This window comes from Martes martes (assembly GCF_963455335.1).
Source record: "Martes martes genome assembly, chromosome: 3".
Lineage (NCBI taxonomy): Eukaryota > Metazoa > Chordata > Mammalia > Carnivora > Mustelidae > Martes > Martes martes.
Window position 1 is genome coordinate 110,010,763 of NC_137890.1, and position 25,923 is coordinate 110,036,685.

Sequence of the window (25,923 nt, forward strand, 5' to 3'; positions counted from 1 at the left end):
TCCCTTGTACATAGCAAGGCTAACACATGTAAAGCAATAACTCATTTTCTATTGCCATGTTTAGCATATGTCTCCTGTTGGCTCAGCAAGGCCTTTAGGCCGGTCCCTTGAGCCGGCCATCATTGGCAACTCTTAGCCCCTCGGCCTCAAAACCAAATAGCTTTGAATCATGTTGAGCTGTGATGCTAATTTTCATACTGATGCATTATGGGAATAAATGTATCTGACATACTGTGTCAATGGCACTGTCTCTTTGTGTCTCTTGTTTTTTTGTTAGCTGCATTCCTACAGATGGTATTCCATTGAAAATGTTCCCTTCCTACGGAAAAAGGGAAAAGAAAAAAAAAAAAAAAACACGCACAGCACCAAACCTCTAGGTGCAGAAGGCTGTTAACGGTTGCTGATGATAGTAGGCAAACATTAACATAATAATTAGTGTCTTGTAATTGTTTCATTAAAACCAGTTGTTCCATTTCTCCTCGTGTTTTCCCAGAAGAGAAGCTGAATTTGGACGACAGCCAGTGGGAGGACATCCACGTTGTCACCGGAGCACTGAAGATGTTTTTCCGGGAGCTGCCTGAGCCACTCTTCCCTTACAGCTTCTTTGAGCGGTTTGTGGAAGCGATCAGTAAGTAACCTCACAGACAGGAGTGCTTGGTGGAGTAACCTGGTGGCGTGGAGTTGTTAAGTAAACAAAGAATGACAAGAATAGCAATGGCGGAGATGATAATGCCCCCCCAATGCTCCCCATGGTCCATTTTCGTTTTGTGTTTTTGATGGCTTATTTTTATTTCTGGCCCTGCAATATTATCTGAGTTTTGTTTTGTTTGTTTGCTTTTCGTATTTTGTTTTTTTGGTTTTTGGTTTAAAAAAAGAATAGGGTAACCTATTAAGAGTGGTCAGTTTTCAATGAACCCTCCTCAAATGAAATTAGCTTCTGGAATCTGTTTTAAAGGGATGGCCTTTGCCAACTCAGTGCTTACCTTTGGAGTTTCAAGGAGTTTGAGTACAAAAAGGTCTTGAAAAAGAACTTAAGTGACTCTGATTTTGTTTCATTAGAGGTGTTAAATCATCGGCTTGGGCATCACCTTCTCAGGGTTCCCTTACCCTTCACCCCCCAATACTAGTAAATAGCTACAGTTTGCTTATGAACGGTGTCATATTCAATTAGATAATGGCAGCTTTCTTTGGTTAAACTGGTGACTTTGTGGGAGGTTGAATTATATCACATACTAACCAGTAGTCATTGTACACTCACTCCAGGAAGCTTCCTTTTCTATTGTTTTTGCATTCAGAACACACACACTTAAGTAAAAATCAGTAAATGAATGAGTGAATGAATGAATGAATGAATAAAAATCTTTCGACATGCAAGGAAACTTTTGCTATTGATGCTTCCAGAAGCTACTACTAGTACATCTAAATTTAGTATCTTAGGGTACACTTACTATAATTGTGACAGCTTAGAAAAAGTTTCCTGGCAAGCAGGCTGATTCAAGGAGGAAAAAGAAAGGAAGAAGAAAGAAAGGTAAAATTAAAAAGCTTGCAAGCCTGGCAGGAGCTTAATTAAAGTCCAAATGAGAAAAATCTCCAAGAAAAAAAAAAATGCTCTACTTAGGAGGTCTGATACGGAGTGGCTGTGTGTGCAGTGTTCCCATTAGTGGGAGTGGGAGTTTGGGGGGGCCCATGTTGGAGAACAGACCCTTAATATGCCCTTTATTCTGTTTCCCATTTCACAAGTCTTCATACTTGTTTAAAGTTCTGACCACCAAATGATATCAAGAGGAATATAGCAGAATTTATTTCCCTAAGGTCTTTGTCTTGCTGTCCGCTCACAATGTCGGATTTTGTTGTTGTCATCATTGTTCTTGTTGAATATATAGTAACAGGTGCTCTAACGATAGGTCTTGAGGTGAGGCTGGACCTCTTAACCCTGGTCATGACTTTTTATTTCATGAGTTTCCTGCTTCTCAAGGAGAACAGTATTTTATGGTTCCCAGGCTTCACTTTTTAAAACGAGAAATGAAGAAAATAATAAATAAGCATGCATTTCCATAACAGCTTATTCGAATGTCGTGTCTTGGACCCTGGTAGGCGAGCATGAAAGATGACTTGCGATGTTAGCACAGTGTTCTGGTAGGAAGTCAGGGAACTTGCATTTGGGTACCTATTTCTGATTGTGTATATTTAAAGAAGTCATACAGATTTCACATCACGGCCTCCAGACTTTTAGGTGAGGATTATGTTATTTGTAAACATACCAGTACACATGCTGATTTGAGGGCTGTGATACAGAAACCCATCATTTAAGCTTCCTTTAGTTTGCCTGATTCTAAAGATTCAAGGCAAGCCATTCCCTTAGCTTGGGAGAGAGGGGAAGCAGGACCTCAGAACCCCCGTGAGGGCATGTCCTTTGAATTTCTATGAAGAGTAGGACCATCTCTGCACTCTCGTAGACTCAACCCCTGCTTAGCAGAATTTCAGAAACGCAAGCACAGTCCAAATGGAACAAGGCAGAATGGAAGAGACGGCATGCTATCGTGACGGATAGCTATTGCCAGAGTTTTTGGCAACGCCTATAAAATGGGTTATGGCAAAAACGAAAGAGATAGTGCTTAAGAAAGTCCTTTAAAACTGTAGGATACCTTGCAGATGCTAACAGTGTTTCTTTAGCCGAGCTTTGTCTGAGAATGTAATATAAAAACAAGGAGAAAGGGTTTCCTTCATTGTTTAAGGCAAGGAGAATCAACCTAACAACCTTGCTTTACCTAACTAAAAACAGTACCTATTATTTCTTACTATACAAAATATACTTACTATTATTACTTACTGTACTAACCAACATGGTTGTATGATGGAGAAATATGTTACAATGTTGGACAGAGATTATGTGTACCAACCCATGTGTTTCTGGCAGAATCTTGAAGTCAGTTCTGGTGTTCTAAACTCAACCAGTCTCAAGTCTAAGTGGTAGTTCCTATTTAAATATCCTTAACCTATGGGAGAACGGCCACCTCCTTTTTGGCAATGATAAAACTCCACCAGAGTAGTACTTCTATCCCAATGTGTACCAATCGAGTAAAAAATCTTTCAAAAACTATGAAGACATCTATATCCAGTCCCAAAGGGGTGATGGGTTTTATCGTAGCTCACTGCCTTCTATAAAATCTACACAGTGAGAAGCTCAGTAGACCTGCCTGTGAGGTCTTGGCCTTCTTTTGAAAAGGAACCAGCCGGGTGAAGGAAATTCATGGGGAAGATGTCCATCCGTGCTGGCTCTGGGCCTCGTGGCCATCTGATCTCTGCCTCTTGCTCTGTGCTCTGTAACGTAGGAGGGTGGGCCCTCGCCAGCTACATTTCACAGGTGCTCTTGAGGGCTGGCTTCCGGCTGGCACAGCCAGTGGAGGCGCTGCCAGCACAAGCAGAGGGAGACCCAAGGAAAAGACCAGCTGGTTTGATAGTTTATCCTCCACCCCCTCTCCCTTGTCCACCCACCTGCCTCAGGTGGTTTCTCTACCTGAGGGTCCATCTTTTCCGTGGCTTCAGCTTTGACTAGAGAGGCCTGCTCTGGTTCCAGCTGCCATCTAGTGACACGGACCCTTCCCTCTTTGCCCATCCAGCCTGGTAGTAGCGTCTGGCAGGGGCTGGTTTCTCCATTACTTCAATCTTCCTTACTGGGCTCTCAGCTTCTTCGTCACATGGGTAACCAGTTCCCTGCATCGAATTAATTCCCTCTGTTTGTGTAAATACTTGAAGTGGTTTCTGCTCTTTGGTCAGACACTAGGAAAACACCATGTCAGTCAATGTTACGGTTCATGTCACTATAACATTATTTCCCTTTTCTCTTTCATTACCCCCAATCCTAGGCTTAACGTTTTTATTTGGGAGAGATTGAGAGATCTGTTATCCTTTCATGACATAGTTTAAAAGTGAATAGACCAAAAGGAATTTTACTTCCAACTGGAATGCTTTGCCCTCTGAGGAGGAAATGCTATTTCATGTACAAGCAATTAATGACCACTTGTGCCATTGGAATTACTGTGAATTCTTGTTATACGTTTGAAAGTCATCATTACACATTCCGGGAAAAAAGAACAGAAGGCATTTACTTTTTTAAATAGTTTCTTTTTGGACCAAACACAAACATTAATATGTAAGAACCTGTAATTGCCATAGCGATCCCCTTTCTGATAACACTCATTGGGGTAACAAAAACACCAGAGATTGTTTTATATTTCGGAATCCAAGTCCTGCAGCTATTGATCTGAAATTCTATATTTGAGGTCAATGCAACTGGGTCACCGCAGGTTATTTCGTGGGGATTTAACCCACTGACTGCAAGGACTTAATTCCCTGGAAATGACTTGTGCTGAAAGCAGTATTAGTACTGTAAATGTGAACTCAGACAAAAACACGACCATAGAGTTTTATGATCTGTGATGCAATCTCGGGACTAAAGTCCTGCCGGGGGTCTGGACATTTCCAGTATATCTAAATCCTAGGAAATGTACTAAGCTTACCTCTACTCCTATCTTTTTCATTCTGGTAACTCTACATATCCAAAGAATAGAGACGAGTAGTGTCTTTTATGATTTAATGTCTGCATTACTACCAAGTCCCCTGGATAGGGAAAGAGAGGAGAAAAAAATGTTGTCATTTTTTTTTTTTTTACAATTATCTCACTTAACCCTCAAAATAACAAAGCAGGGGCTATTAGAGAAGTGGAAAGATCCTGTGGAAAATAATTTCTAGTTCATCATGTTACTACGAGAATTAACTAGGATAACATCTTCCTTATTCTATGTTAGGTACTCAATAAATGACTTGAAAGAAATAAATTCTTTAGAGGAATAAAGTGAGTTATAAAATATTCCCCAAGTTCACATGGCTCAAAAGATTAGATTTAGCTTTCAATTCCAGACTCTAAAACACAAATACTTTTCGTCATCATACATTGCCTTTGGGGGACCATTAAGAAGAAATCTTGCTTGAAAGATAACTAACTAGCTGTTGGCAAATACCTGTTGTTATTGTTGGCAAATATATCTTCCTATAGAGGACCTATATGTCCTATATAAATCCACAACCAGTTTTTTCTTTCTTTTTTCTTAACCAAGGTTAGAATTAAATTAAATGATCAGAAATTTTGATAATGGAGTTTTAAGTTAGAAATAAAGTAGAACTTTCCAAGGATGGACAATGTTGCAATATTTACTACTCAACATTAAAAACATCCATGCTTTAATGTTATTCTCTCTGAATATTTTAAACTCTTTACCCTATTATTTTTATGACCAATTGTTCACCCCTTCCTTTTGAAATGTATTTAGCTCTACACAAGGTTATTTTCCTATTTCATATGAGTAACTATCTCTTTTTGTTTTAAGATTTTATTTATTTGAAAGAGAGAGAATGAGAGAAAGAACATGAGAGGGGGGAGGGGCAGAGGGAGAAGCAGACTCCCCACTGAGCGGGGAGCCAATACGAGACTGGATCCCTGGACTCCAGGATCGTGACCCAGCCGAAAGCAGTTGAGTAACTATTTCAAGCTCACCTTTTATTAGTGTTCTTTTTTGTAGTTTTCACTTGTATTGAATTACAACAGGCAACAAGCCAAGACTGCTTCAGGGTGCTCAGCCAGGGAGTCCTTCCTGCTCTCCTGAGGACATGTGCATGAGTTTTCTATTGCTACTGTAACATATTATCTCAAACTTGGTGGCCTAAAAATAATAGTAATTTTTTATGTGATAGTTCTGTACAACGGAAGTCTGACACTGGTCTCACTGGGCTAGATGCAGTGTCCGCAGGTTGGCCAGTTTCCTTTCTGGAGGCTCTAGGGGAGAATCCCATTTCCTTGTCTTTTCCAACACCTAGAGGCTGCCTGAATGCCTTAGCTATTGGTCCCCGGCCACCACCTACACAGGCAGCAGTCACATTAAATCACATTACTCTGACCTCTTCCATAGCCACGTCTCCTTCTGACTCTCTTCTGCCTCCCTCTTCTTCTTTTGAGGACCCTTGTGATTACAGTGGCCCCACCTGAGTAATTTAGTATCATTCTCCCACCACAAGGTCCTTATCTCCATCACATCTGGAAGACCTCTTTTGCTCTGTAAGGTAACATGGGCATAGGCTCTAGGAATTAAGGTGGGGACCTCCTTGTGGAGCCGTTTCTCTGCCTACTACATACTTTTCCCTCTCCTAGCTTACACAAGTATGGCAGCAGCTCCACTTCCATGCCTCAGAAGCTCTTAGTCTGGTAGTTTCCATCTGCCTCCTTTCAAATCCAGATGATCACAAGAGTCAAGATGACCTTGAAACTGTAGCTTGATTAGTAGGTGAGAAGGGGGTAAAAAGAAATTACTTCATGTGTTTACTTATGAGATGTGTTATTTATCATTTATGAGGGATAGGCTTAGAGATTTGACTCAAGACTGAATCAAAGCTCATTTATTTAAGGACTTTCTGATTATTTTACTTTAGGCACCTTCACCTCAGCTCTTTGGTACTCTCACTAGAACATGTGAGTTTGCATTTGTTGGTTTATTTAGTTTCTGAAGTTGCCCCGTATGCAAAAATAATGACATTTCCTTCCACCCCTGAGCAATGCTCTCTGTATTTACCATCATGGGATGGCAACCGATGCTAATTATTTGATCAAAATGACCTTCTGGTTCCAATATCAATACCTTTGTCATCTTTTCCAGTCTTCTGAAGTAAACTTTTTGTTTATATATAAATATATATTACTCATTTTTAATATATAGCATTTATATTTATATGTTATCATTTATAAAATGGTTATTTTATATATCACACTTATTTTATGTATATGCATATACTTATATAGATACATACAGGTATAACACTTAGAGATTAGGCAAGCCAGTGGTAAAATGAAACAAATGGTGGTGTTCCATACAAGTCTTCCATTTAAAAGCTGTTGTCACACACACATTTAAAGACAATGTATTTTTTAATGCTCAGTGTTTGTAAACATTGATTAACTAAGCAGTAAAACAAATTGTGAGAAATGGTGTCGACAAGACTGAACACCATCAAAACACAGGCTGTTAGTCACCAAAGGTAGAGCAAACCCTATGCGAGTCCTTAAATACAACTCATATTCCTGTGTCTCTACCAGTCACAATAGCCTCATATAAAAATGACTTAAATTAAAGGCATTGCCTTATGGCCAAAAGCATCTATTGCCTTATGGCCAAAAGTATCTATCTATTGCCAAAAGTTCTAATGTTTTTTTTCTTCCCCCTCTATGGTCATCAGGCCATTTTACCTTTAAAGTATGCCTTCGATAAGTAATTGGGGAAGGAAGACAGTCAAGTATATTTGCAAATATTTTCTTTACTCTTGACTTTATCTTGCCCTTTGGTCCAACTATTTCTGATGCATCATCAACTCCGTGATGACACTCTTTGGGAGAAACGAAACAGAGCTTGCAAGGCACTTGACTATAAACAGTTGCTAAACATTGAACCCATGATAGTGACAAATTGCCTTAAAACTGTAGAAAATAAAAAGCAGGGTTTAAAGGGTCACCCTAAAGAAACCAGAGATGTAAAAATAATGGAGTATAAAAATATTCTCTGCAGCGCCATTTCAAGGAAATTTGAAATTAAAATAAAGGTAGATTTTACAAGTACTCCCCTTCCACTAACATTTCCACTACAAGCTAACACTCTCACAGACTTGGCGGGGGTTTTTGTTGTGGTTGCTTTTTAATCAGTGTGCGTGTATGTGTGTGTGTTTTTGCAAACTAGAAGTTTTATGGCTGATGCCTAGCTTGTCTCTTAACTCATTCTAATTATATTCATAATTAAATTGTAAAAAAATAGTTGACTAGAGCCAAATGGCTTGCACAGGTGTCTTTTTGTAGGAATGGTTTAGTGCTAGATAATAAACAACTGGACCTCCATCTACTTAATTTGGCTTAATGAAAAGTCCTTTATAAGTAAAACTAGAAGGTGATTCAGAACTCAAATTGGGCCTTGACTCTGAAATTAATTGAGTGGTAAGATATCAGCTCCATTAGAAAATGTGGTGCTTGCCTTTTTGCTTTTCCTTAAAACTTCCCTTTTACTTGCGCTCCTTTCTTCCATATCCTTAAGGGGTCACTTTCAAAGCATTAAACTTCTCAAACTGAGCAAGCAGCCAGCCAGCCTTCATGAGTCAGCTCCCTAAGCATCTCCGCTCCAACAGAACAGACATGCTTTTAAAAAATATATACCAAAATGCAGAATTTCTCCTCAATATCTTAGTGGAAAACAGTTACCTTAAGCCATTCCTCTAATGGTAGATTTAAGTGACTGGTTTTCATTGCCTGTTACCAGGTTCACTGCATCAATAGCTGTTAATGAAATGGAGAGTTTGTGGCCTTTTATTCTACACTGAGGCTCCTGCCTCATTTCACACTCTCGGGTTGACACCACGTTGTGATCACCACTGAGGGGTCTTGGGAAAAACTGCCTGCCCACCCACCACCCACTCTGACTCTGGCCACAGCTCCAGAAGGAGAACGACTGCCTCTAATTCCCCAGTAAGTTTTTTTATTTCTCTCTCTCTCTCTTTCACCCGATACAGTATCTTTCTAGTAATAGGCGCTAAATAATGCCACTGGTTGACCATCTCATTTCGAAGAAGAGCCACATTCTTTGCAAGATCTTCAAATCCCTACGTGCTCTGGCACCTCACAAGTTCTTAGACTTCATTATTTACTGTTCTTGCCTTGTCCATCTCATTCAAGCCCAACGGTGTCCTGGCTCTTCTTTGAACACCACCAGTGCATTAAGGGTCTTTGCCCAATTCCTCTACCAGTGGCACGTCCCAGATTGCTCACTTCTCAGTGAGGTGTACTCTCATCAGCTAAGCTCAAGTTTTTACTTGCATGACACACTCCCATGTACCAACACATTATTCAAATACTGACCCCACTATTTACTACCTGTCAGACCTTGAGCAAATTATTAACCTCCACACCTCAACTTCCACATCTATAAAATGGATGTAAAAAAATAGTATCTCCTTGTGGGGACTGAAAGAATTTAATGGAATGCTCACCGCGGCAAAGCACTTACTTACAGATTTCCTGGTATGTGGTATTCAGTGAACGTTCACTAGTCTTATTAAATTAGAGTACAATCAGGCTATTCTTAAGACCACACTCTCAAGTGACCTTTCTGTCCATTCCCACATCTTTCCATGCCTCCAGGAAAGCTTCTTACATGACACATATGACCATCGTGATTCGGCTTTAATGTTTGTTTCCAGAATTCCAAAGGCTACCAAACATGTTTAAGATAATATTACAAGATATTGTCTTGCTTCACAGTCCAGGGACTTCTACTTTCTGTATCTCATGACATTTGTTATTTGTTCTGCCAGCCATTCCTGCTTCCAACCCCACATGATTTGTCCGAAGTCTGTCACATTTTTTTACAGGACATACATCCTAATCGTAACCCAGAGGCCAAGCTGCTTCTCCAACCTGACACTGCCTTGGTTCTATTAAGTATTAGTAAATCTGTGACATTCACAGTGGCACCAGAAGAGACAACTACAAAGTAAAGCCTTCTCCCAGGTGGGAAATGAGCTGCCTGGTAGTATACCCTGCATTTCAGCCTATGAAAATTATAAACTCATTGGTAGGTGAAGAGTTTAGGGGATGGCGGGGGAATCTATACACCAGCTTGTGCAAATATTTGTAGCCCTGTACATCTTTCTCCCAATGATCCATTTAAAAAGTCATCAACTAAACCACATTAAACAAGAAGTCATCCTTCCCCATATGCATGCGTATACACATACTCATTGTACAAACCTGAAATACTCTATTTTTATTTTTCAGCTCTCACAATTTATGATATTCTAACTTTAAAAAGGTAGCATTATTATCATTATTATTATTATTATTAATTACAATTCTCTTAAGGGAACTTTCATATTAACCTCCTGTGAGCTATTTTCAAAACCTGCTGTCGAACATGACCTGAAGTTTACCTTATTTTCTCATAACTTGTTCACACACAGTCACATGCCCTTATTTGCTCAAGCCCCTGTTCTTTAGTTCTCCACCTCTCCGTCCATAAAATAATTGTTTTCAAATAACTTCTAGGACTATGGCCGGCTCCTTGAGAGATAGCATTTTTTCACTTGACTCACTCTGCCTTGTCGTGAAGTTAAACTATAGACATGTTGGCTGCTGGAGTCCTCTAGCTGCCTGGGGAGTTCTGCTTGTGTTGGAACTGCAGAATACAGAATCACCTCACTGAGAACTGCCGTGTCATTTGGAGAATGGAATTTTCCCCTAACAATTGACTTAACGTGATTTCTACCTACACATTGGGAAACAGACACATGGAAAATAGGTACACTTTGATGGAAAACAAGCAGCTGTGCTGGTTTTAAAAGTAAAAGTAATATGCTTGGAAGATGAAGGCAAGAGTAGATTTTTTAAAATCCGTCAACTGTAAAAAAAAATTATATTGGATACTTATGAGAGTTTCCTCCTTTTGTTGACTTGCACTCTTCCATTTAAATGTGCAGTCCCCATCCCCATTTTATTTCATGCAACATCTTTATTATTGCATGAAATTGGAAATTCCAAAAGGCCAAATGCCTGAGGCCTTGAGTTCCTAATTATTGTTTAACCAGTCAGCTCTCGGACCCTTTCTCTTTTCGTCTCACTTTGAGTGTCCAGCCAGTGAAAAGTTGACTTTTTGAGATCTCAAGTCCATTCCTCTGCCAAGTAAGGGATGGGCAGACCTAATTATTGCCATGATGGGCAGACCTAATTATTGCCATCTGTCCTGCTGGTGGAGAGTAAATACTTGTCTTACCAACAGATGAAATCAATGATTTTTGGAGCTCTACCCCAAGTCCCTACCTAACCACAGTGGTAAAACTGTTCTTTGACACTTTTGTGTATTATTCTCTCAATGTCTAACTGGATATTAAGAAGGAACTATTACCTCATTCAGAATTTGGGGGAATATTTCTATTTCTTTGTGCTCTTTCTAAAAAGAGCACAAAGTTTTCCTAAAAAAAGTTTTTAGGAAAAACAATGGAATGATCGTGAGCAAATACTAGACTCAGGAAGACCTCAGAGCCCTTGTCTGTTATGTTTGAATTTGTAATGCTTAATACTTCTGAGAGCTGGATCCCTGAATGAATATGGAGCAGTGTTAGCTGAGCAGAGGATCCAAAGCCCTCCACAAAGAAAAACAGAGCAGCTAGACTGGAACTTAGAAACTCACATTGGTCAGTATCAGAATCCAAACAGCCTCTTTCTCTAAGTGTCTTAATATTTGAGAAGGCCTAAAATGTAAACCACAACCCCTGTTCAGTGTTCACCTTCCTTTCTCTGTTCTTTCAATAGTTCTCATGAATTAATGTTTCCAGACCCTTCATCACTCAGATCACCCTCAACTGAGTGCGGTCCTCTTAAGTTTAGAAATTGTCTTGTTGGGCTTAGGCTACCCTAACAAAATACTATAGACTGAGTGCCTTAACAGAAGTTGATTTCTCACAGTTCTGGAGGCTGAAGTCTGAGCTCAGGGAACCAGCCCCGGGTTCTGGTGGAAGCCTTCTTCGTGGCCTGCACAGAGCTGCCTTCCCACTGTGTGCTCACACCGTGGAGATGCAGCAAGCTCTGGGCTCTTCCACTTCTTACAAAGACACTAATTCCATTGTGGGGCCCACCCTCATAATCTCATCTCAACCTAATTGTCTCCTAAAGGTCTGACTTCCAAAGACCATCACATTGGGAGTTAGGGCCTCAACAGATTCATTTTGGGGGGTAAAGGAGGGGGGGGCAAAAAGCATTCGATCCATTACATAAATCAGACTTCAGTGGAGGGCTTTAAATGTATAACTTTATCAATGCAGGATAAACGTCCCTCCTTTATTCTGGCAATAGCTTTCTATTACTGCAACACAAAATTTAATTAGCTCTTTATTAATGTTATTTAATTATATTATTGGAATCTGAAATTAAATTTCAGGTCCCAGGTGTCACTTTTACCCACGTCTCTCTCATCTGAAGTTGGTGTGTTCTTAAACTCTCAGGCGGAACTGCGAGTGCGACCCTGGACCACTGTGCTCCTCTCCTCACGATTCCAGCACAGGGGTGTTTTGCTTTACATCTTACCTTTTGCCCATGCACAGAACTTAGCTCACCTGAGTCACATAACAATGCAACTGGGACCCAAACCTAAGTGTTTAATGAGAAATGTTCCAGTGTTATCATTCAACCTTCCTCTCAGCATTCTGACATTCGCAGATCTGAGCTTTCTCTGCACATTCAGGCCCTCGAATACATTTCAAGAGCATGTGGTGCAGTCTGGAAGGCCATTTGAGACAGTGGAGAATTGAGAGATAACTTATGGCGTTTGGGGAACAACTGCAAATACTGTGCCAGGAGGAAGAATTGTAGAGAGGGGCATTCCAAATTTACGAAGAGGAATTCGTCAGTTTTTTGGACAATTTTAGAACTAATTTGAATCACAAATGTGGCACATTAATGGAGTTGTGTTAATACACAGATAAGCCCCTCATCACTTGTTTGAAAAAAGGAGTTTGTCTAGACCATATGATTTAAAACAAAAGTGACAGAATTTTGTATTGCTTTCTGTATCCACAGCAACATTTCAGGTACTCATTCCTTGGGCCTGGGTCAGTAGAAAAACTTTTAAATATGAAACTACGCACCAGGGCAATACAAACACACCTAACAGATAGAGAAGGGAATGTTTAAAGTGTGTGTAGAAAAAAGGCACTATGTCCTCACTACCTTTTCTAGCAAGTGAATTAAGAAATAACATCATAAGATTTTTCGTAACTTTCATCATAGGTGTTATTTAATTGGAAGGGAGGACTACTGTATGGCTTGGCCTTGCCACCCATGTCAGGGGCTAGAAATGTCTTCATTTTTGAGTCTCTAAACTAAATTCATTATTTCAACCCATCATGTTCATGACAGAAAAAGCCCAACTATAGCTAAAAGTTGACACTGTGTCTGCTCATTCTCGATGATGTTCCTCTTGTTAAAACATATTTAACCTCTTTGTTGTAATGGAGAAAACATACAGAAAGCTACACAGATCATGGGAGCATCATTAATTGGGATTTTTTTTTATAGAAGTGATTTTCCAGGTTTGTATGTTAGTCATTCTTTTCTCTGTTAATTGTAAATTTCTCTGGTAATTGTAAATTATCTCTGTTGAATTTTTAAGTGCGAAACTGAGCAAAGCTGTCTCATGTCTAGGTACGGAAGAATACAATATTGTTTTCCATCCTGTAGTCCGACCTAAGCATCTTTGAGGTAGGGACCACACCTTAATCACATCTGTAGGGCCAGTTCCAGGCCAATATAAAAACATAAGGTGCTTTGTGGCAGTGGTTTCCTGTAATTCCATCTTTAACAACCTACAGTAATGAACAGCAGTGGACTGTTGACATAAGGGGTGGAAAGGGTCATTGGTGAGTAGGTGAGTAAGACAGGTGGAAACTGCTTAGTTTAACCCATTTTGCTGGTAGTAAATGTAAGGATTAACTTCTTACAGTTCTTCAGATACTCTTATCTGTCTTTTAAACCTGTCATACAGCTCCCTTTAGAAGAATATGCCGACTCTGGTCTTCCTATTTTCTCTATGTCGAAGTACTATTGCTATATAATTTACAGAGTTCATCTCGGTGGTTAAAAAGTTTATGAGACAAGAAGGGGAAAATTAAATGAGCAATAAAGTATCTTGATCAGCCTAGTGAACTTTTGCAGTCTTCAAAGGGTTACCTGAACTCCTGCTCAGTCAACTTGCCAGACTTAAATGCAGAGCACTGGTGGAGAGAACAGTGAAACTGTACTATAAAAATAAATTACTGTCATGAATATTAAGCAACAAGAATATAATAAACATGACTGTTTGCATGATTCTGATTTATTGGTACTGATATGCGTATAAATTATGACACTAAGTGTTTATTCTAGTTGTTTTAGAATATGGGCCAAACAAAGCTGGGTGGACACTTCCCGCAGACCTTTCCATCTGCCACCCAATTCCTAATTCTCTGCTCCCGTTGCTGTGTTTCTTATGTCGGTGGCATCGGAACCATGTGTGAGCAGCCATTCCCTTTAGTTTACTTTGCAGATTCAAGTAGATTGCCTTTCCAGGATCTGGTATTAGAGCTAGCATCATGAAGTTTCCATTCTCTCGCAGTGGACTAACTCCAGCTGCAAAGTATCCTGAAGGCCATTCCTATGTGCTCTGTTAAACAGTGCTCAGTTTTGACACAAGAGGGTTCATTGCTATATTTATAAACGATTTGGCCCCAGATCTGGGATTTCCCAAGGCTGAGCAGCACTGCATTCTGCATACTTGGTTAGCTGTGGGTGTTCTGGATCACTAGTGCTGAGATAGTAAAGACAGAGAGGCACAGAGAGAGAGACACTCTGTGTATCCGCGGAAAATCTGGAAGTACCTCAACTGCCATCAGATAATGACACGTGTAGCACAATGTTGGTCTTGCTGATTTTCACAAGTAGAAGTTATTAAGATTTGCCATCAGTTTTAATTGGCACTATTTGGAACCAGATATTTGTTAAACAGATGGCCAGGATAAGGTATCATGCAAGAAAATAGCGTTCTCCTGCCTCAGGTTTTTAGCTTCTGTGTTACATCTCATCAAAGTTTACTTCTCCACTCTCTAACATTGATGAACCTACAAGAGAGAGAGACACGGATTTAATGACCTTAACAAGAGCTGCAGTGTCCACGCAGGGAGCTCTGCTCTAGGGGTGTAAGCTGACGATGTCTCCAGAGAACAGCTGATAGAAAGACACCTGGCTATAGAGGAAATGCCAGCTCAAGGTCATGATGAGGCAAGAATTATTGGCTACTTAGAATTTGAACTCCCACAGCATTCTTGGAGGACATTTTAGCTGTACGTATCAAAAGGCTTGAAAATGTGTACACCTTTGTATTGGCTGTCACACATCTAGAAATTTACCTTAGGGAATTTTCACAGATATGTACAAGACTGTGTGCAAACTTGCTTTCCAAAATCTTATTTATAATGGTGAAAAATGTAAAACTAACATATGTCCCAACTTAGGGAAGTTTAAATTTTAGCACATTCATATAATGAAATATTATACATTTGTTAAATTGTGTTGTAGGAAACATTACTTCTCCAAGTAAAATGCCAATAAGTATTAAAATAGAACACAAGTGTGTACAGTACGGACCTATTTTTAAATGTGTATGTAAATATTTGTAAGTACACAAAAGACTAAAAGTCTTTCCAAATATTAACAGACATTATCTGTGAATGCTTATACAGCCACTGGGTTTAGTCTTCTTTTGCTTTACTCTTCAAGTTTCTGCACTGAGGATAAGTACAGTTGTAATGGTAGGAAGGAAGGAAGAGAGAGAGAGAGAAAGAAAAAGAGAAAGGAAGAAAGAAAGAGAAAGAGAAAGAAAGAAAGAAAATAGGAAACAAAATAAAACAAAAGCGTAAGAAGAAGGTGAGCTGACATTGTTGTAAGGATTCTCAGAATCAGTTAGTCTAGGGATCCTAAATGCGTTTTCTACCCAAATCTCTTTCATGGAAACACATTCCTAGACCAAGTCACAGATTTTAATTCACTGTGCCTGGGACGGAGTTCAGAAATTTTTACGGAAACACAATCCTAGGGTGATTCTGATATGTGGTCAGACTTGGGAACCACCGATGTCGGTCTTTTCTCCTCCATAAAGCCAAGTGGGAGGACAGCGAGCATTCCTTCTCGTAGTATGCTGACTTTACACCAAGCCAAGGTGTACAGTCCTTGAGGGAGACACTAAAGAGGTAAATTCCCTGAACTGGAGAGGAAGATGCAACCATATGTGAGCTAGTGGCACAGTGAGCGATGAAGACAACCACTGCTCTACAGAAGGGAGAGCTAAAAGTGCAGTGGTTGGACTGCTTTCACTGAAGGTTCCTTCAGTGTATATGGAGTTCCAAGGGCCAGCCAGGGAAAGAAGGTTAGCTATGGTGTTAGCCCTTATATGAGGGTGCTGTTTTGGAGTGAGGGAAGAATCTGAGTAGAATACAGTAAAGATTTCGGAGGTCACAGCAGAAGATAAGGGGAGGACATACGGTAAGCCAGCACTGTAAATCCCATAAAGGCTGTGGCTGGCAACTGTCGTATTTCATCCTGCATCCTCCTGCCTAATACAGTACATTCCTCAGAAACACTACTCAGTACATACTTGACCAATAAATTAACAAACTAATTGTGGAGAATTCAATACTACAGAAGGATTTAACATTTAATCTACAGCAATAAAAACCCCTCTAAATATTTTTGAGGAAAGTAGTAAAAAACTGCAATGATGTTTTAGAGAAAACTTTTTTGGTAATAATTGGCAAGATGTGTTGAAGAGAAGAGATTGGAGGCAGAAAACCCTGTTGTGTTGTCCTGGTATTACACTCAGCTACCAATCAAATGTGACCTTGGGCAAGTGTCCTACAGTTTTTTCTCTCTGTAAAGTGATTAAATGATACTATATCAAAATTCTGAAATTGAGATCTTTGGATATGCAAGAGACTCATGATCCACTGCCCAAAGGATTGGCCAAATTTATGTGTATTTTTGCCTATGTATTTTCTGGAGCAAGAGTCTCAGAAGATTTTCAGGAAAAAAAAAAAAAAACTAAAAAGTGATAGAATAAGTACTACTCAAAGTATGGTCTGCAAACCAGAAGCATAAGACTCACTTGGGATCTTACTAAACATAAAAATTCTGAGGTCCCATTCCAGACTTTCTAAAAAAGAGTTTCTAGGGAGAAACCCAGAAATCTGTTTTTATAAGCCTTCCAGTTTCTTTGAATGCATGCAAAAGTTTAAGAACCACCTGGTAGTTAGATGCTGCTCACCAGCTGAAAAATCTCCAACTACTTTGTAGGAAATAGAAAGAAGGAAAGAGAGAAAGAAAGAGAGAAAGGAAGGAAGGAAGGAAGGAAGGAAGGAAGGAAGGAAGGAGAAAGGAAGGCATATATAAGAAAGATTACCAAAAATAAATGAATAAAAGTTGCAAGGGTTTGATGACAACTTGGATACAGAATCATAGCAGGTTTCAAACCTAGAAACAAAGAAGCTATGATGATGAGTTGTTTTGTGTAAAACAGAAGACTGGACCAAACACAACTCATCAATGAACTGGTTTTTCTTCCTGATAGTGTTCTTATGGACATAGGATCAAGAAAGTTCAAGGTACCTTTGTGCTTGGAGAAATTCTTCCGGAATCACTCAGTTGAATATGGCCACTGAAACACTGAAGAGCTGATCAGAAGTTGAGAGTGACCAGAATGAAAATGTTGACGAAATCGAAGATACCACGAGATATATTGATTGTGTGTCTATAGGGGGAAAAAAAAGACGAAAACTGGAATAAGAGTAATAAGTTTTGATGAATATGTATCATACAAAATTCCTATTCATAGATGAGATTGTTTTAAGCTTTCAACAGACCATTCAGAAATAACAACAACAACACAAAAAGTTAATTAGACCAGCAAAATTGAACCCTGGCTAAATTGGATATAAGCTTTCTAGTTCTACAAGCCAAAGGTATCTTTAAAGTAAATGAAACCAACTCTTGATTCAAGAAAGAGAAAAGATATGCAGATTGAAAAGAACTTGTAACTCTGAGTCTACACTATCATTAAGTGTACTTAGATTTGTACCATATAATTATTATGATTGTAGCAATTAATCAATCAACTGATTAACATGTGGGGTCAGCAGGATCCCGTGATCTTATCTGGAAGCTTGAATTAATTAATTACACTTTCTTCAACATTATTATTTTCTATTTGTGCACCCGGTTTGTGCAAGTTGCTCCTATTGACAAAATGTGGTTTAGCCTCTCTACTTATCACAGCAGGTATGGCCCTCACTGAGGTACTTTTGATGATATAAATGTCAGAATTATAGGGAAATTGAAATATTTTCAGTACTTCCTCAAGTAATTGCTTTTTTATTTTTATCACCAAATGTTTTATATAAATTATACAAATTAATAAGATTAATTCTGATGATTTTTAGCATAAGACCAAAGGGCTTTTTTCTGTCAGAATAAGTCAAATCCACCCACACCATTGTATATCATATAATAATTATATCATTTAGACAATTCAGCTTATATTGCAAGAAATACCCAAACCCCCACCTTGCAAACATGTTTTTTTTTTTTTAAATATTTGCGGCGTATTTTCAAATATATTCTCTTCTGCTAATGTTTTGTGAAATGTTTAAGGCTGTACTATTCCCATTTGTTACATCAGAACACAAACTAAAACACATTTCAAAGGGGTCTGTCCAGATTGCAAAGAAAAGAACTGGAATAGAATGACTTTCTCACCAAATGTGTATGGAGATTTCTTGAGCAGGCTCTCCTGTTGAAAGTTAGAGGCAGTAGGATGAACGGGACATGGAGTCACCTTCATGGAAGTCACTCTCTAGCGGGTGAAACGGTCATGGGGTGAGACGTTACATGGACAAGACTGAGGCGAAGATGCAAAAGGCCATGGAAGGGTGAAGGTATTCTCCTCCACTGCTCATGAGGCTTCAAGATGACACTCTTGGCAGAGTTCTCCGTATAAAAGGAGGTGAAATGCTAAAGAAATAAATAGTTTGTGATCTAAGACCTGTTGCATATATTAAAGCTGGCTTTCTTTGTTTTTTTCCTTCTTACTAGAAGCCACTTCTAGTGGCAGGGCCTGTCTCAGTTGGAAGCTCTGCCTTTTTGCTTACAGACTGTCTGACGCCTTTATAAAGTGGGCCACTGCACTGTTGATTACTGCTCACCAGGTGGTCCGTGAGCTGCTGTTTTCTGCCAGCCCACAGTGAGACAGCATCTTCTGAAGTTCTGGTCTCATATGTCCTCAGAGAATGGTTTGTGTTTCCTAGGAAGCTTAAGTCTGGATGATTTACATGTAACATTTTAAACTCCTGTTGTGTAATGCCTGGGCGAAGATTTATTTGCGCTGAAAAGAGTTTTTCAGGTCTGTGTATAGCGTTAAGTTATGCATCATATCGTCTGCCATCATTTATCCACACGCCTGGAGAAGCGGGGTTCGTGTGATGCCCAGTAACGAGGATCTGAAAATCCTACCTTCTGCTGAATAACTCCATGCACAAAGTTTCTCTGGCTACTTACTACATTCTCATAATCAAATGATTAAGTGTTGCATCAACCCAAATTCAATGTGTTTAATTCTGACTTGAAAAGAAACAAGGGAGAGGCAATTGGGGTAAGAGGCGAAATGGTCAGTTTCCTTCTGCCCAGTTTGAGTTCGTTTCCTCCCACTTACTCTTGCTTTTTTCCAAGTGAAACAGCACATTTCCTGAATGTGAGAGTTTGTCAAATGATCACACAAAAAAATTCCAAAAGCAATTTCAAGCCACCGATGGAAAGGGAACATTCATACTTACTCCTCTTAGTATTAAAAGAAAAGTGACACACAAAAATCCATAGAGATGTGACTATCAAGCTACAACCCCGACTCACACTGGCAGTCTCTGAATATAGTATTACTAATACACTACATGTGGTGGGTGTGCGGGTGTGGGTATGTGTGAGATGTATCGTTGCCGTAGTGTAAAAGAGTTGAATTGGCTTCCACTTGACTAGATGAGAGCTCTTAGTTCTTATTTTGAAAGCAATCAATTGAGCATGGTTAATTAGGATATCACCATGTAGTTAAGAAAAAAAAAAAAAAGCCAAGCACTTATTAGAAAGTATATTTTGAATCTGTTCACATTACAGTACTGATCGAATGATTATGGAAAGAATTCACCAAAACTGTGGTTGTTGGGTGATTTCTGTACAAACATATTTTTCTTCAATTACAACAAATTATTATAGTTATTTTATGTGGTGCTATAGTGCTGCCTTTTTGGGAATCATTGAGTTATAAACAAAGAATACATTCCAATACCCCAAGTAATAATTGTAAGAGGACAAGCCAAAAGATCTCATTTGGGGAAAAAAAAGTTATCTTAAATTCTGCTCTTATTCTGTCCATCAGAGCTCTTTTAACTCAGTTTAAAAATATGCAGCATTTTTATGTAATGTTTAATTGCAGTAAAAATTCAAAATAACTAGCCATATTAACTAGCCATCTCAGGTTTATATTGTGCCATTTTTTTCAAGGTATGCCTTTCATTTGAGTGTCTCGGTGTCCCAAATAAATTAATTTTTCTCATTAATATGGAAAATGAGAATGGATTCCATATTTTCACAGACATGCCCTTTTCATTATATTCTGATGGTGTATAACACTCTTTTCAAAATAGTTCCAGAAATCTAGCAGCCCAAGAGAGCTGAGTATTAATCCTCAGAATATCAATCCACTCGGAGGATTGGTACTCCACCACCCAGATCGTTCCCCACATATACTAATAAGCTCAGTGGGAGTCTTCTTAACCTTGGGCAAGGTTGAACATTTACACAATTTGAGGCTTACAAATAAAATACAAAGGCGAAATCCACATTCTGCCCTAATGTTTGGATGACTTGTTACTCAGTTTCCACATCGGAGCTGCAACACCCTTTCATGCATTAATTTGAGTTATTTGTGAACAGAGAATCCTAGGTGTGCTTGAATGCAGGAAAACACAAATGCTAAAATTTTATATTATTGCCCTAATTGTTCAAGTACAGTATTGGGCAAGTTCGAAGTATTAGTAGCCCACTGAGGGGAACTCAGACTTTGGCATATTTTTATCTGCCTGCAAAAGACTAACATTTTAAAGAGAAATTTTCTGGGTGTTTTTATGTCAAAGACAAGAAGCATTGTTCTTCTTCTCATGTCTGAACCAAAGAGAATAGGACTGGATTTGCTCAGATCCACCTGGTGATGTGGGCAAGAGGAGTCTTTGCTTACTCACATCAACCAAGTCTTTGGGATATCTTTTTTTTCCTTTTTCCCTTTACTATAAAAATACTTCAAATCCCCTTTAAGTAAGTGAGAATCTAGGTAAGAATCCAGATCGTCAAAAATAATAGCTTTAAATTTTCAGATGAAAATAACTCCCTTGTATCCAAAGTTATAGTAGATGTTCCCACCATGGGTTATAATCAAATACAACATTAGCGTGATTTTCACCCACTCATGGTTGTCTAAAGAAAAACCCTTGCTTGTAAAGATGTGTTGTTAGCACCTTTCTTTATCTTTATTTCTGATTTTTACTTTTATGCCTTTTTGCCTTTATGGGAATGAACAGTAGCACAGTCTTTGCAATTCAGTTATGTAAGATAGGGGCATGTCTGTATGAACATAAGGAGACATAGGAGGGATACTGCAATACCAACCCCACAGTCAAAACCATACGTTTAGTCCCACACCAAGTGACTTATAAGCAAGTCAAGGGATTTCTCTGACCTTGCTTTATAAAGTAGTCAGCATACTCACCATGTTTTGGTGCAGTCAAGGTAAGAACGTGCGAAGCGTTTCCTAATAAATCCTGTCACTTCTTTTTCAAATATTGCATAAAAGCAAAACTGTTCTTGAACAACAAGCTGAATTCTCTTCTGTTTCATTCATTCATTCATTCATTCATTCACTCATTCTTCTCCATCATCATCATCATCATCCTCATCACCATCACCAGTTAAGGAACCAGCAATGTGGTTTTGTATTCTAACTGGTATTTGCTGAAGAAGCAAACAGCTAGAATTCAGATATCTTGTTCATTTCAAAACAGTTGTCAAATTCTCCTTTGGACTGGAAAAGAAAACTTTGAAGAAATTGACATCTCAGTCACTGGTTAGGAAGTAAATACGGAAGTGCAAAATGGCATTTTTAAACAAAACTGCTTTCCTGACCATGACTGAATTTTCACATTGTCAGCACTTCCATTATAAACATTTTTTTTTTAGTTGAGAGTTTATAACACAAATGTAAAGATTTGCTATGGGCTAAATCTCAACCCAAGAGCAAATGTTTATACCAATTTTGAAAACAATCAGCTTGCCCATTTGTAGTTATGCATGTGTTCATCATCTGTTATTGCTTGTCCGATGCTCTCCAACTTCTGGGAGAAAAAGCAGACATCTGGAGAGAAGAAACAATGTTTGCTTGCCGGCAGATGTAGTCTGTTTTCCACAGTCATTGAATAAGGAAGGTATCAAATAAACATGTGCCCTTTAATACAAGGAAATGAAAATGACAAAATCCTGCATGCATACCAATACTGTTGAAATACCAAATTGGGCATTCGAAGAAGTGGTCACTTTGGGACACTAGAATTCAAGGTTATACCCATTTTACAGATAGAAGGAACTGGAAAACTACCATGAATCATAGCAGTGAAATACCCACTCCTATAAAGTACATCATACTTCAGGGACTGCCAGAATAAATTGAGAATAATCACTTTGATCAAAACAATTTTTTAAGATAGGAATAATAAATATTTTCCATGGTTGTAAATTATTGCTTACTTCCCAGTTTCACTTGTTTGGGCTTTTTCCCTCTTCTTTTAAATTTATTCAGTAACCTAAATACTCAATCAGTAACTTACAGGGAAAAAAACCCCAAAAAACCAGAAACTAATTTATATCTGGAGCAACTCTGAAAATGTTCCCTAATCATGGGTCTGTTAGGCTAGGGAATCAATGATGTTTCTATACAGACTTTTTTTTTTTTTTCCCCAAAATTACACGATAAAATTTCAGGAGGTCCTTTTTGTCACCTACATTGAATGGTACTATGGATAACAAGAACAGAGCAGGTTCATAAGTAATTTAAGTTCTCTTCGTTTAGGCTCGAATTAGCTTCACTACATCAAACAAGTCATCTGTCCTCTCATTTCATATTTGAGGTTATTGAACAAAGTAATCTCTAACCATCTCTTCCTGCTCTAAAGTTCTATGGTTTTGTGGTGCTATTCCTTACATTACCTTCCTCAGATGTTTGGAATTCCTTGGTGAATTAAGTTAGGGTTTTTGTCTGACTTTCTCATAGTCTTATGTACTCTACTTGATAAGCATTGTCTAGCTCAAGAGCATTGTCAAACGAAGGAAACAGGAAAGCACCCTTGCCTTGTTTCAAGGAAGATAAAACTAAAGATCTTTTTATGTAGCAAATCCTGATTGCCAATACAATTGATTTGGTGTTGATGAGGATTTCTATAGAACTGGTGACAAAATTAAATTCTTGCCTTAATCAGTCATATCTATATGCTAGCAGTTAATCAGCCTCTCTATAATGTAAGTTTTGAATTCTAATTAGTTATTATTTTATTACCAAAACCCTTAAAAATATTATCTTCAAAATTAACTCCAGAGTATGTTTACATGGCACTCATCTCATGGTTTGTTTTTCCCCAGATCAGCACATTCCCATATGTTGTCCATTTCTGCTAGACTAGAGATACTTTCCATGGTGGCCTGGAGAACTCTTGGAGGGAAATCCCATGTCTCAATGCTCTAAGTAGATTTTTAATACACAAAGCTATCAATTACTTCTGTCTTGTCACCAACAGAAAAATTCAAATGAAATGGATTCACTGCCATATATGTTTCCTGGTTTTACCAAGAGGAAGACCAGGGTACTATTAAGTTTGGTTGCTATTGTTGTATGTTTGTGATTAAAGCTATAGTAATGAAAAATAAAGGTGCTCAGTATTGGAACAATTCATATGGATTTTTTCCAGCTGTACTAAGGTATAATTTGGTGTACAAATTTAGTATACAACTTGATAAGTTTGACAAAATTTGACCTCTGTATACAGTGTGAAATCATCACCATAATCCAAATCATGAGCTTATCTTTCACCCCCAAAATTTCCCCATACCCCTTTAGAATTTCCTCCCTCTACCCAGGGGGCCCCTCCTCCATAACAAATTATTTGCTTTCCATCATTATTGATTAATTTCCATCATTATAGATTAATTTGCATTTTCTGGAGCACTATATAAGTATAATTATACAGTAGGTACTTTTTTTTGGTCTGTTAATTTCATGCAAATAATTGCTTGATAATTTTTCAAAGTTGTGTATATTGAGGGTTTATTCCTTCTTACTGCTGAGTAGTATTCTACTGTATGGTTGGTGGATATTGGGATTGTCCAGTTTTTGGTTATTACAGATGAAGCTGCTATGAACATCTGTGTATAAGTCTTTGTATGGACATATGCTTTCATTTCTCTTGTGTAAATATCTAGGACTAGAATGACTAGTTCAGATGGTGGATGTATATCTTTTTCTTTAAGGTTTCATTTTTAAGTAATCTCTATATCCAACATGGGGCTCAAACCCACAACCCTGAGATCAAGATTTCCATGCTCTACTGACTAAGACAACCAGGTACCCCTCTAAAGTATATCTTTCTAACTTTATAGTTAACTGCCAAACTGCATTTCAGAGTAGCTATACCATTTTTCATTCTCACCAGCACTGGGTGAGAGTTGCAATTTTTCCACATCCTTATCGACACTTGAGGAGGCCAGTCTTTTTAATTTTGGCCATCCTAATAGGTTTGTAGAAGTATGTCCTTGTGGTTTTTATTTTCATTTCCCTTTTTTGCATGCCAATAATGTTGGGCATATTTTTATGTGCTTATTGGCCATCATTATATCTTCTTTCGTGAAGACTATTATCAAATTTTTTCTCATTTTTTATTGGGTTGTTTGTTTTATGATAAGAATTTCAAGGCTTATTTATATATTTTGGATATGAGCCTTCTCTCAGATATGCTTTGGAAATATTTTCTCCTTCTTTGTGTCTTCTCGGTTCATTCTTTAATGAATATCAAAAAAAAAGAAGAAGAAGAAGAAAAACCTCTTAGTTTTGATGAAATTCAATCTATAATTTTGTTTTATGGATGTTTTTGGTGTCATATCTAAGAAATCTTTGCCTTACCTCATGTCACAAAGATTTTCTCCTATGTTATCTTTCAGAAGGGTTATGCTTTTAGACTTTGCATTAGATCAATGATCCATTTTGAATTCATTTTCGTGTAAAGTTGAGAGGTATGAATCCACTCCTTTTTGCATGCAGATATCCAATTTTTCCAACAATCTTTGTTGAAACTATCCTTTCCACACAGTTGCCTTTTCACCTTTGTCAATAGTCTGTTGTTCATATAACGATAGATTTATTTTGAAACTATTCACTTTGATTCATAGATCTACTTATCTAACTTTGTGCCAGGACCACACTTTCTTTAGTATTATAAATTTATAATAAGTCTTAAGATCAGGTAATGTTAGTCTTTCAGCTTTGTTCTTTTCAAACTTGTTTTTACTATTCTAATTTAGGGGATAGTACATATTTTTTTTCTCTAAAGTGACAGAGAATAACAGTTTAACGTTGGCAGGCCATAGAGTCTCTTTTGTAAGTGTTCGACTTGTAGGCAATATTTAAACAAATGGACATGGCTGTGTTTCAATAAAACTTTATTTACAGGGCACCTGGGTGGCTAAGTGGGTTAAGCCTCTGCCTTTGGCTAGGGTCATGATCTCAGGGTCCTGGGATCAAACCCTGAGTTGGGCTCTCTGCTCAGTGGGGAGCCTGCTTCCCCCTCTCTCTCTGCTTGCCTCTCTGCCTACTTGTGATCTCTGTCTGTCAAGTAAGTAAATAAAATCTTAAAAAAAAAATTTTATTTGCTAAAGCAAGTAACAGGCTGGAAGTGTAGTGCAGGTTATAGTTTTCTGGCCCCTGTTGTAGGTCCTTGGCATTTCCACATGAATTTTAGAATCCTCTTGTCAATTTATACCCCCTCCAAAAAAAAAGGCCTGCTGAGATTTTGATTGACTTTGAATTGAACCTATAGATCAATTGGGGAAGAACTGATATTTTAACAATATGGAGTCTTCTAACCAATGAACATATTATATCTCGTCATTTATTTAAATCTTCT

General features: G+C 38.3%; 1 protein-coding gene across 1 annotated transcript in view; it reads left to right on the plus strand.

Annotated features, from left to right (window-relative positions):
• The window catches only part of ARHGAP15 (Rho GTPase activating protein 15), a 601,263-nt gene that overhangs the window by 472,094 nt on the left and 103,246 nt on the right, over positions 1–25,923 (plus strand). The window contains exon 12 of the mRNA XM_080798365.1: positions 494–628. Within this exon, the coding sequence (XP_080654491.1) occupies positions 494–628 (135 nt within the window). The remainder of the gene's footprint in view (positions 1–493; positions 629–25,923) is intronic.